Genomic DNA, 11,787 nt, shown 5'->3' with positions numbered 1-11,787 from the left:
ACATGCAAGTCGTGATTCCTATTACAAGAACATGATCTCATACATCACAATATATCATTCATCATTCATCACAACTTCTGGCCATATCACATCACATGACAATTGCTGCAAAAACAAGTTAGACGTCCTCTAATTGTTGTTGCATCTTTTATGTGGCTGCAATTGGGTTCTAGCAAGAACGTTTTCTTACCTACGAATAATCACAACGTGATTTTTGTCAACTTCTATTTACCCTTCATAAGGACCCTTTTCATCTAATCCGCTCCAACTAAAGTAGGAGAGACAGACACCCGCTAGCCTCCTTATGCAACTAGTGCACGTCAGTCGGTGGAACCTGTCTCACGTAAGCGTACGTGTAAGGTCGGTCCGGGCCGCTTCATCCCACAATACCGCTGAAGCAAGAAAAGACTAGTAGCGGCAAGCAAGTTGACAAGATCTACGCCCACAACAAAATTGTGTTCTACTCGTGCAATAGAGAACTACGCATAGACCTAGCTCTGATACCACTGTTGGGGAACGTTGCAGAAAATTAAATTTTTTCCTACGGTTTCACCAAGATCCATCTATGAGTTCATCTAAGCAACAAGTCAAGGGAGATGTATCTACATACCACTTTGTAGATCGCGAGCGGAAGCGTTCAAAAGAACGGGGTTGAAGTAGTCGTTCTCGTCATGATCCTATCATCGGAGATCCTAGCGCCGAACGGACGGGACCTTCGCGTTCAACACACGTACGGAGCGGATGACGTCTCCTCCTTCTTGATCCAGCAAGGGGGAAGGAGAGGTTGATGATGATGGCTCCAGCAGCAGCACAACGGCGTGGTGGTGGTGGAACAGCAGCACTCCGGCAGGGCTTCGCCAAGCACGTGACGGAGGAGGAAGAGGTGTAGCAGGGGGAGGGGCGCCAGGACTTCAGGGTGCGGCTGCCCCCTTCCCCCCTCCCTTTATATAGGCCCCCAGGGGGGGCGCCGGCCCTGGGAGATCCAATCTCCCAAGGGGGCGGCGGCCAAGGGGGGTGGAGTGCCCCCCAAGGCAAGTGGGGCGCCCCCCACCCTAGGGTTTCAACCCTAGGCGCAGGGGGTGGGCCAAGGGGGGCGCACCAGCCCACTATGGGCTGGTTCCCCTCCCCACTTCAGCCCTTGGGGCCCTCCGGGATGGGTGGCCCCACCCAGTGGACCCCCGGGACCCTTTCGGTGGTCCCGGTACAATACCGGGTGACCCCGAAACTTTCCCGATGGCCGAAATATCACTTCCTATATATAATTCTTCACCTCCAGACCATTCCGGAACTCCTCCTGACGTCCGGGATCTCATTCGGGACTCTGAACAACATTCGGTATACTGCATACTCATATTCATACAACCCTAGCGTCACCAAACCTTAAGTGTGTAGACCCTACGGGTTCGGGAGACACGTAGACATGACCGAGACGGCTCTCGGGCAATAACCAACAGCGGGATCTGGATACCCATGTTGGCTCCCACATGCTCCTCGATGATCTCATCGGATGAACCACGATGTCGAGGATTTGAACAATCCCGTATACAATTCCCTTTGTCAATCGGTACGTTACATGCCCGAGACTCGATCGTCGGCATCCCAATACCTCGTTCAGTCTCGTTACCGGCAAGTCACTTTACTCGTACCGTAATGCATGATCCCGTGACCAAACACTTGGTCACTTTGAGCTCATATGATGATGCATTACCGAGTGGGCCCAGAGATACCTCTCCGTCATACGGAGTGACAAATCCCAGTCTCGATCCGTGTCAACCCAACATACACTTTTGGAGATACCTGTAGTGCACCTTTATAGTCACCCAGTTACGTTGTGACGTTTGGTACACCCAAAGCACTCCTACGGTATCCGGGAGTTACACGATCTCATGGTCTAAGGAAGAGATACTTGACATTGGAAAAGCTCTAGCTAAACGAACTACACGATCTTGTGCTATGCTTAGGATTGGGTCTTGTCCATCACATCATTCTCCTAATGATGTGATCCCGTTATCAACGACATCCAAATGTCCATAGTCAGGAAACCATGACTATTTGTTGATCAACGAGCTAGTCAACTAGAGGCTTACTAGGGACGTATTGTGGTCTATGTATTCACACGTGTATTACGATTTCCGGATAATACAATTATAGCATGAATAAAAGACAATTATCATGAACAAGGAAATATAATAATAATGCTTTTATTATTGCCTCTAGGGCATATTTCCAACACCTTCTCCACCAAACTGTCCTAGTCAACAACATGAAGTTTGTAGTCTACCTCCTAGAAGATTGAGTCTACCTCCAAGAATTCACCCGGGTGAATCTACCTCCAAGAAGTACTTCAAAGGCCAACAAACCAATTTGACAGTTGAATATATTTAGATACTTCAAAGGCCAATTTGATAGTGAACATATCAGTATAAAACTAAGCTCGGATACCATCATGTTGTATTAACAATGAACCGCTCTTTTGGATGTTAGTCTTCACCCAAACATTGGCTCAAACATGTATAGCAATAACTTTAATCTAGAGGGGACGACACGCTCCACCGCGCCCGGTGATAGGCATGTGTAGGCGGGCCAGACCCATGTAGTGTCATTGATGTGTTAAGGCCCACATATGTAGGCGAACATTGTGTTATACATCAAGCGGTAGCCTACATACATCGAGTGGTAGCCTACATACCTAGGGTGTGGGGTAGGGTGACCCATTGGCGCACACCTCGGATCGCTGGCTCCCGGCCTACACATTATTTGTGTTTTCATGGATTAAAACGATCAAAGAATTTGAGAAAAATGTTTGTGAATTCAAAAATTGTTCACGAATTTACAAGATGCGCACGAAATTGGGAAAACATTCACAATTTTGAAAAGTGTTTGCAAATTCTAAAAAAATCTAATTTTGAAAAATGTTCGTGAATTCACAAAATATTCACCAATTTGAGAAACTATTCATGGATTTAAAAATACTCATGCGTATATATAGTATAAGGTGTGACTGTGTGTGGTGACAAACACAGGGCTACCGCGCAGAGGACAAACACGCCACGGGAGCTCGCAAATGCAAGCACCACTATGTCCCGACCGAAAAAGGATCCACATGGCAGTGGTCGTAACAAGTCCACTATCCAAATCGACTTAGGGCATGTTTGGGACTACTCCGTTTCACAACTTCATTTCGTCAAATTCACTTTGGAGCAGTTTCATACAAAAGTTGCAGTTTCACCAAAGAGCAGTTTATCGTGTTTGGCTTCTAGCTAGCTTCAACTTCAAGAATTGGCAATTTGGTGGAAAGAATCTATTTGATTGGTTGACGTGAGGAAAAACGAAGGGGTATCCACTTACTGGTGGCAGTGATGGGTAATCCCCCCTCCTAACTCTAGCTTCCAGAGTTGTTGGATCACCTTTAAATTGCTTCGCAAAATACAGGGAGTTGTACCCCATATTCTAATTTTTTGTGGAGTGATATGTCGTGAAGAACTCCGCCTATGTCTTCTAGGCATAGCCGGTCCCAAGCCCGGGTAAAGGAAGAGAGTTGTGATAGGCTTGGCGAGCCAACGTAAAAACTAGCCAGTCCCATAGGTATGAAACCCATTTGAGCGAGAATAGTACTAGGATGGGTGACCTCCTAGGAAGTCCTCGTGAAAGGGTTTCATATCTAAGGGTTGTGATAGGCTTGGCGAGCCAACGTAAAAACTAGCCAGTCTTTTGGGTATGAAGCCCATTTGGGCGAGAGTAGTACTAGGATGGATGACCTCCTGGAAAGTCCTCGTGAAAGGGTTTCATATCTAGCCTACCCCAACTTGTTTGGGATAAAAGGCTTCGTAAGTAAGTGATATGTCGTGAAGCTATCCCATTCGACTTCACTTTCTAGAGCATAACTGAATTTTAGGGAACGAAGCAGTCTCTAGAACCCCGGCCTGGAGCAGTTGACCGGTAATAAACGACGTTGCTCAGACCTGTTGGGACAACCACACAGCCCACCAATAGGCTCACACTCCATACACAGATACTCAAGCATGCAGTCATCTATATAGCAGCAAAAGAAAACAACGCCTGCAAAAGCATGGCATAGGAGAAGGGCCAACACATCAGCGTCAGGGAAACTCCTGATGGCCTCGGCGCCTAGAAGGCCACGCATAAACTTAGAGGTGATCTCTAATGGCTACAACCTGTGAACCCTAACACCACCACTTGGCACTTGAAGCATTCAACCAAAGAGTGTTGGATCAACATGTCCGAAGCCAATGTTCCAAATAGAAGTGCCATGGAATCAATGGCCATGCTTATAAGTTGGACCATTTGAAATAAAAAAAAATGCAAGGGTATTTCGTCACAAGTCCGCACCACGCCACCACGGGCAATCCTTATTGAGGGCATCAAGAAGGAAGCAAGACTTCTGTCCACCACGGGTGCAAAACGTTTGGCACAAATAATGTCGAGAGAGTAATGGACTCTTGTATTTTGTTTGGAGACCTTTTCTATAACCGAATACTCTATTGCTCTCTTAATTAATGGATGAGGCAAAGGTTATGCCTCCGTTTCAAAAGAAATACAAAATCTCCCTTGCTCCACATCATCCCTAATGCATACTGAAACATGACCAATACTGGCTTCCTGCACACGAAAAATATATTTTAAAGTGCGAAAAAATTCCAAATAAAAATTTGACGCATACATCTCGACATTATATGTGTGCACGTCAAGTTTCAGAGAAAACCGACATTTTTTGTGACTTGTGTAAAAAGACAAAAGAATGTGTTGTGAAAAGCATTTTTTAACACCGGATTGTGTCTTTTTCACACGTGACACGTAAGTTGTCGGTTTTTCGTGAAACAACTTTGTGAGCATGTATAATATCGACATATACGCGCCAAGTTTTTGTTTGAAATTTTTTGACATTTCAAAGTATGTTTAAAACAAAATTTAAAAATCAGGAACAAGTGCTCCCATGTGCCAAAACGCCACTATCCGAGAAGCTATATTGGAAAGGAAAGGGGTAATGTTGTTCCCTGACTCACCACACTAGAAGCTGCCAAAATACGGGCCACTAAGTATGACACACAAATTGCCATTCTTAACCACAGAATGAATCTGCTTGCGCCACCTCTCTTTTTTTGTGCATGGTGTGGCATGTACAAAAATTTCAAGTGAAGTTCTGCTAGCATTTCTCTCTATTTTTGGTGAGAGGCAATGAGACTGGACCAATAACTGAAGACTTCTGCTAACAACTGTTTAATATAAACTGCTGCTTATAAATTTACAATGCCGGTCGTCGTCACGGCGGCTCATGGTACCATTACTAACATAAAAAACATCAATTCACCAGACTGACGGCGAAGTGGCTACGGATCCAGTTCACACGCTCACAGGGAGCTTCTCATGCTTCGGAGGCAAAACTGTCTGTCTTGGTGGACTCCTCCGCATCAGACGGCTTCGATTCGTGCATCGCTGCCGCTTTGAGAACTCGGTCCTGCACCGCCGTCGTGGAGGGGGACGTCGCCAGGCCAATCTTGTTTGGCTCTAGCTTCTTAGCTGCCCACGAGAACGCTTCCGCGCCCACTCTTACTGGGGACAGCAACAGCCTGCGGAAAGAGAGGGAGAGGGGGAGGAAAATTTGTGATGGTTCTAATTTGTGCCTGAGGTTTGAACAGTTGCAATCTTAAAACACCTGAACTACAAAATGATGGAATGGAAGCGCACCAAAGAACACAAATGTCACAAGCCAGGGGAACTTACTTTAGGTCTTGCAGGAAATCCTCCGAACCCTCGTATGTAGAGAACCGCAGGTAGATCGTCTACAACAGTAGAAAAATATCAGGTGGCAGGGCATAAACATTGTCGCTGACACTTGACAAATGGCCACATATTTGAGCTTTTGTAGTTGACGGTAGTAGAAAACTGCACAAACTTACCTTGCTTTTATCCAATCATGATGTACATACGTACAGAACAATAAATATGCTATGTGCAAAACATTTAAAAATGGAGAGTACTTACCAACCCAATACTAAGAACACCGATGTACTGCAAAGTCGTCTCCCATTCTACAATCACGTAAAACCATAGTCAATTCATCAAAAAGTAGTTTGAAGTGCTTGCAGTATACAGGTTTCACCTAACTAGTATTAGGTCAAAAAGGCCAATGATGCACATTTAGGTGAAATGGCAAATAAATCAGAGAATGGAAAATGGTTTAGGTCGATGCTAAACATAAGGACAGTATATACCAGGTAATGGAGACGTGGTTTTCAAAATGATGTTTAACTGCAAACACTCCACTAAGCAATACCTTCTTAATTTTACTAAAATGACATATTTTGAATTGCATCAATTTTTGCAATGCAAAAGGAAGTTTCCTCTTATGTCTATATATCCGAAAGACCATTCCCTTGTACTCCCTCTGTAAACTAAGATCTTTTAGATCACTATAGTGATCTAAAAGATCTTATATTAGTTTACAGAGGGAGTACTTTGTACTTGAACTATTTGTCCTCGTCGAGTGTCACAGCTCCTGCCCTTTGTGGCAAAACACAAGACTATCTGATACCCCTTGGTGTCAAGAGGACCCATTTTAAAAACCATACATGCTATCTCCATACTCTACTTACCTAGCAAAGCATAAGTCACTGCTGAGAAGCCCTGCACAAAAGAAATCAAAATTAGCAAGAAAGAAGCATGCCATCAGCTGCAAAGACACCCATAAAAGAAGAAGTGGCATGTATGTACCAGAAGGGATCCAAGGACAAGTGTAGGGGTGGGCTTTATGCCTTCGAGGATTTCCTCAGCATCCTACACACATTCAGAACAATGATTCAAGTGCTTGACACTATTTGACAGTGATAAAAGGCTTGAATGTGAGAGGGATGACAACACCATTACACCAAGCACTTTTATATATTATGCAACCAATAATATACAAAATATGAATCCACTACAGTCACAAATGATCCCAAGATCATTCAAATGATAGCCAAAAAGTGAAGAAAATTGCACAGAAGATTCTCAGGTGTGAATTATTACCTCATTTATTACTGTCAATGCAGTCTCTGGTTTCAGTTCTTTCACGCGAAGATTCTTTGCCCAAGATTGGAAACCTCCTTTAACCAGGTAAGGTTGCTGCCATTGAAACATTCAATATTAGACAGAAGAATAGTGCATGCAGGCAGGGAACTACGAAGAAAGAAGCATACAAAAATTGTCCTAAAAAAATTCCAAAACTTGCCTGAACACCAAGCTTCTTCAGCAGCCTAGCAATGGACTTTGATCGGGTTCCATTAGCATCCATAATAATGACCTTTGAATCACCCTACAAAAGCAGGTGAAAAACACAGTACAGATACAATATTACTTCTTGTGAAGAAACAATAGAGTATAAATATCAAATACAAGGCTCAGTCAAACAGAGTAAGTACCTTAACCAACTTCAAGTTGCGGATTACAACTGCAACCAAAGCATCATCAACTTCGCTTCCACCTTTAAGTAGCTTCTTTGTTGGACCTTTGATCTGAATTAAAAAAAACAAATGTATTAATTATCAATACCGAAATATATGTTTTGTCATTTCACCATTTTAAAAAACCTTGAGACAAAGTGGCTAATAGATCATAAGAGTAATTTCATATTCTTTAAAAATTAACGAACACAAATCTTAATACTATCAGGACAAAAAGGACTTTTGGCTACATGAAACAGCTTTAATCTTTACGGATGGACGTACAAATTTGGAGCTGAATTCAGGGGAGTTAGAGAAATTGTCCAGAAATTAGTGAGCGCTTGAATAGATATAATTTACCAAACAGTAGAGCTTCTAGAATTAGGAGAGAAACAAGTAGCACTCTACATCTTCAGTTCAAACCAGACATACCTCAGGCGAAGCAACGCTTGCATATTTAGATCTAGCTGCACGGCGTAGGTCAGGAATTCCATCTTTCCCCCTCAAGTCCTACAGAACATAATTTGATGAGAAGCTGCTATAGTTGTTAAATATAACTGATATATCAAACAATTGAGTTAAGGTACATCTAATTATTCAGTGACATGTACTCCACAAAGGACACGACAAAGCCATACAGACCTTCAGTACCGATGGATGCTTCACTAAAAATATTTATGTTCATTCTCAAAAAAAAAATTTGTTCAAAGGCAGGACATGAGTGAAGAACTTGACAGTAAAGTGTTCTTAAGAAGCAATCAAGGAATGACACATCCATTTGCTAAAATATTCATAATTAAAATTTATATTTGGACAATTTGCAAAAATATCATGAACCAGATTTGATAGATTTCTTAGATGAAAAAAGGACATGAACGAAAGAAAAGGCTAATGAGATTTACAATCTCTTGCCTCAGGCCGAACATCAATAAGTACGGCTTTGCCATCACTTTTCAATAGCTCCAATGTCGATTCAGGCGACAAATCTCCAGAATAGCCACCATATGCGAAGAGCCAGTAAGATATCCTACAATGTTACAAAATTCAGGACTTTAGAAAACCAAATGCAGGAAAGGTACCAGTACAAAATAAATGAAAATTCCCTTTACCCTATTGTTGTTGAACCTCCAAGCAAAACTGCCAATTGAACAATTGGGTCACTTGGGTTCAAACCAACATTCTTTTCGATGCCTTCGATGATAACATATACCTGAAGCATTGCATGTCAGAATATTTTCCGTGGCCTCTTCAACAATTGGCTCGACAGTTTACAGATTTACTGCTAGGAGTGTCTTAAGGGAAGACATGGCACAAATATACCTGTTGAAGGGCACCTCCAATTGGTCGCAATACTATGCTAGCTTTCTCCTCGGATGAGTTCAGCAAATCTTTGACATTTGGTGGCAACGACGACTTGGCCGAGCCATAGTAGTATACGAGGGACGTGGTGGCACTGCCCAGTGAATCCTCTGCTACAACAATTGCCTTCCTAAGAACGTCAGCCGCCACGGCGCCAGCTCCGGCCACCTTATCCTGAAATGCGCCGGAAACGTCCGGGACCCCACCGGCGGCCTGCTTCTTGGTGGCAGCCACCGAGGACGTGATGCCACCAGCGACGCCCCTTATCGCCTTCCTGTAGGCCCCGAGAGCGTCGTACGCCGACAGCCTGAGCTTGTCGTAGCCTTCGGTGAGCGCGTCCTCCGCCTGGAATATCTGCTTGCTGAGCTTGTCGATGAACCTGGCCACGGACTCCTCGACGCCGGTGGCGTCGGCCGGGAACGTGGTGGGCATCTCCGCGTCCATCAGGGCCTGCTGCGCGGCATCGTCGGTGACCGCGCCGACCACAGCGTCCGCGGCCAGGTCGACGGGCATCAGCGGCGGGTCGACCCCGGCGCGCCAGAGAGGGCCGGGCAGCTCGGCGGCGGAGGCGAACCCCCGCACGATGTCATCCGGCGCGGTGGCGTAGGGGGAAAGGATGGCGGAGTCGGAGAAGAGCGGGCGGTCGGGCACCGCCTGCGCGACGAGCGGGTCGGCGGCGAAGGGCCTGAGCGCGCCGGCCTCGACCCTCCGCAGCGCCCGCGCGCCGGCGGTCACCGGGCAGAGGGGGGAGCATGGGGTGGGCGCGGCGGAGGAGCAGAAGGGCAGCATGGCGGGAGGGGTGTTGGCATCAGACGGGTGTGGCCATGGCGCGCGGGGCGGGGGCGGGCACAGTTCACGAGTGGGGTGGTTGGTGCCGCGCGTGTGTGGAAGAGGCGCTCGATCCGGGGTGTGTGGAGCCGGTGCGACGCCGGGATTCGGTGATCTGCAGGATCGTGCGCGCGGGATTGCGCGGATTGGCGCTGGGGCATCGTGCGGCGGGCGTGTGGCTCGCCGGCGTCGCGGGTTGGGGGGGTGGACCCGTCCCGGCGCGCCGCGTGCCACATACGCTCGGCACCCTCGTTGCTCCGGTCGTTTTCCGGTCACCGCGGTCGCTGTTGCTCGGTGGCTCCGCCGTTCCGGGCCGACGTTCTGCGGTAGGTGTGGTTAAATTCGTGAAGTACGAGTGCGATTTTTTCCAAGCACGGGTGCATGGGAGTACTTTATTTTAACTATCAAAAAAGAGCCCGTGCGTTGCAACGGGAGAGAAAACATAACACACACTCTTAACTCAACAACCATCACTCAAAGCCATAATAGGTCCATCTCCTTTATTTTTACGAGGCATCATATTTGTGTTGCCGCTTATCCTCCTTCTCACCCTCGCCGGCGATGGCCTCGGTGTTGACAAAAAACAACAAAAAACATGTGTTGAATATGGTTAATCTTAAGGCGTCTCTCTCCCTCTCTCTCCTCCCTCTCCATCTCTCTGTCTCCCCCTCCCCTTTCTCTCGCTCTCTTTCTCTCATTCTCGCGATGAGAAATCTTTTGTTTTCCCCTGCGACATTTTTCAGAGGTATGCACGTGTAGTTATCAATGTTTTCTTTTTCATATATGCCTATAGTGGGGTATTTATTTGCAATCCGGATCGCCGCCGGTATGAAAAAAAAGATTTTGCGCTATAAATTATAAGTTTGCTTCCATAACAATATTTTAAAAATATTTATCAGGTAAAATTAACATCATATTTAGATTCCACACATTTTTCTAATAAAATTTCATATATAATATGTTAAAATCGAAGTTACTGTTTAAAAGATACAGATAATTTAGAAAATTATTTAATTTGACTCAAATATATTCCAAAATAATATTTAAAATACTTAACAGGTAAAAATAATCTCATATTCATATTCTATATATTTTTCTAATCAAATTTCATATATAACATGTTCAAATCGGAGTTACGGTTTAAAAGATATGGATGATTTTAAAAAGCATTTGTTTGACTTAAATATGATCCGCGGATAAATTACCTAAAACATGAAGGGGGGTTTTGAAAAATGTAAAATAACGGTTTGGGTGTGACTTAAACCCGGACGGCGGGTTGATTTTAAGAAAAGACATGGACTTTTGTGTAAAATACGAAAATAACGCTTCGTTTTAACTTAAAACAGGACTGCGGGTTGAATTCTTTGAAATAGAGGGACTTTTCTGAAAAAATGCCGATATATATGTGGAATCGTCTTGCGCCATATGTACTGAAATTGTTCGGGAGACATGGTCAAAGCCCGGAGAAAGATCAAGAAAACTAAAGAAAGCGTTAGCGCATTGGACTCGAAATCCAAATTGTGCTAGCTGACAAAGAAAAAACAGAATATAACAGAGAAATATTGGTTCTGACTGGTTGGTAAAAGGACTCTAAATCCTTTGAGTGGTTCGATTCCACAACAGAACAAAGAATGAAATGAATGAACGAAAACCAGGACCATGCCTCCAGTAGGAAGATCGAGGAACCGGTGCTGGCGCTCCTGGTTCATGGGATCCTAACCGCGATGGGGAGATTAGATATTATTCTTTCGTAAGTCCATCCAATGGAGATAGGTTGAGGAGAAAGAAAGGAGAAAAAAGAAAGATGGACAGTAGATTGACTGTATCCGAATCAAATAAGAAAAAAACATAGCTATTTCATCAAATCCCGATTGTGTGGGTGTGAAGTGGAAAAATCCCATTCTGGCTGGCAGCGGGCATAGGACTGAAAATCCTCTTTCGCCGGGCTTTTTGGACTCAAAATCCAAACGGAGAGAGTGGTTCGAATCCACCTCAAAATGAACAATGAAAAAGGCGTCGAGCGGGTGCAAGCTCGAGGAGCTAGGAAGGATGGAAGAAAGCTTGACCGTTTTTTCACTGAACTACTCGAACTTTTTGTTCGAAAAAGCGGAAATAGCTCAGTTCGAGAGAGGGTTGAGCTTCATCGGTTAGTGTGCACCAA

At 44.8% G+C, this 11,787-nt stretch overlaps 1 protein-coding gene across 1 annotated transcript; it reads right to left on the bottom strand.

The window, feature by feature from the left end:
- Positions 1–5,060: 5,060 nt before the first annotated feature.
- LOC119279802 lies at positions 5,061–9,862 on the bottom strand. Its single transcript, XM_037560918.1, has 13 exons — positions 9,837–9,862; positions 8,760–9,741; positions 8,549–8,649; positions 8,352–8,466; positions 7,872–7,949; positions 7,419–7,511; positions 7,229–7,312; positions 7,027–7,122; positions 6,733–6,795; positions 6,615–6,645; positions 6,004–6,050; positions 5,743–5,801; positions 5,061–5,588 (listed from the first exon to the last, which is right to left on the bottom strand). The coding sequence occupies exons 1-13, from the start codon at positions 9,860–9,862 to the stop codon at positions 5,384–5,386; spliced, it is 1,980 nt and encodes a 659-aa protein (XP_037416815.1). The 3' UTR covers positions 5,061–5,383.
- Positions 9,863–11,787: the final 1,925 nt, after the last annotated feature.

The sequence above is a fragment of the Triticum dicoccoides genome, chromosome 3B, assembly GCF_002162155.2.
Source record: "Triticum dicoccoides isolate Atlit2015 ecotype Zavitan chromosome 3B, WEW_v2.0, whole genome shotgun sequence".
NCBI lineage: Eukaryota > Viridiplantae > Streptophyta > Magnoliopsida > Poales > Poaceae > Triticum > Triticum dicoccoides.
Note: the sequence above shows the minus strand (reverse complement) of the source record. Positions and strands in the feature narration are given on the sequence as shown.

Bases quoted from the DNA above. Each gene is read 5' to 3' on its own strand.
- LOC119279802 (XM_037560918.1), bottom strand. From the start codon at position 9,862: ATGTGGCACGCGGCGCGCCGGGACGG. The intron at 7,950-8,351 runs GCAAGAGATTGT...TATGTTCTGTAG, and splicing joins TTATTGATGTTCGGCCTGAG to GACTTGAGGGGGAAAGATGG. The intron at 5,589-5,742 runs GTAAGTTCCCCT...CTCTTTCCGCAG, and splicing joins GATTTCCTGCAAGACCTAAA to GCTGTTGCTGTCCCCAGTAA.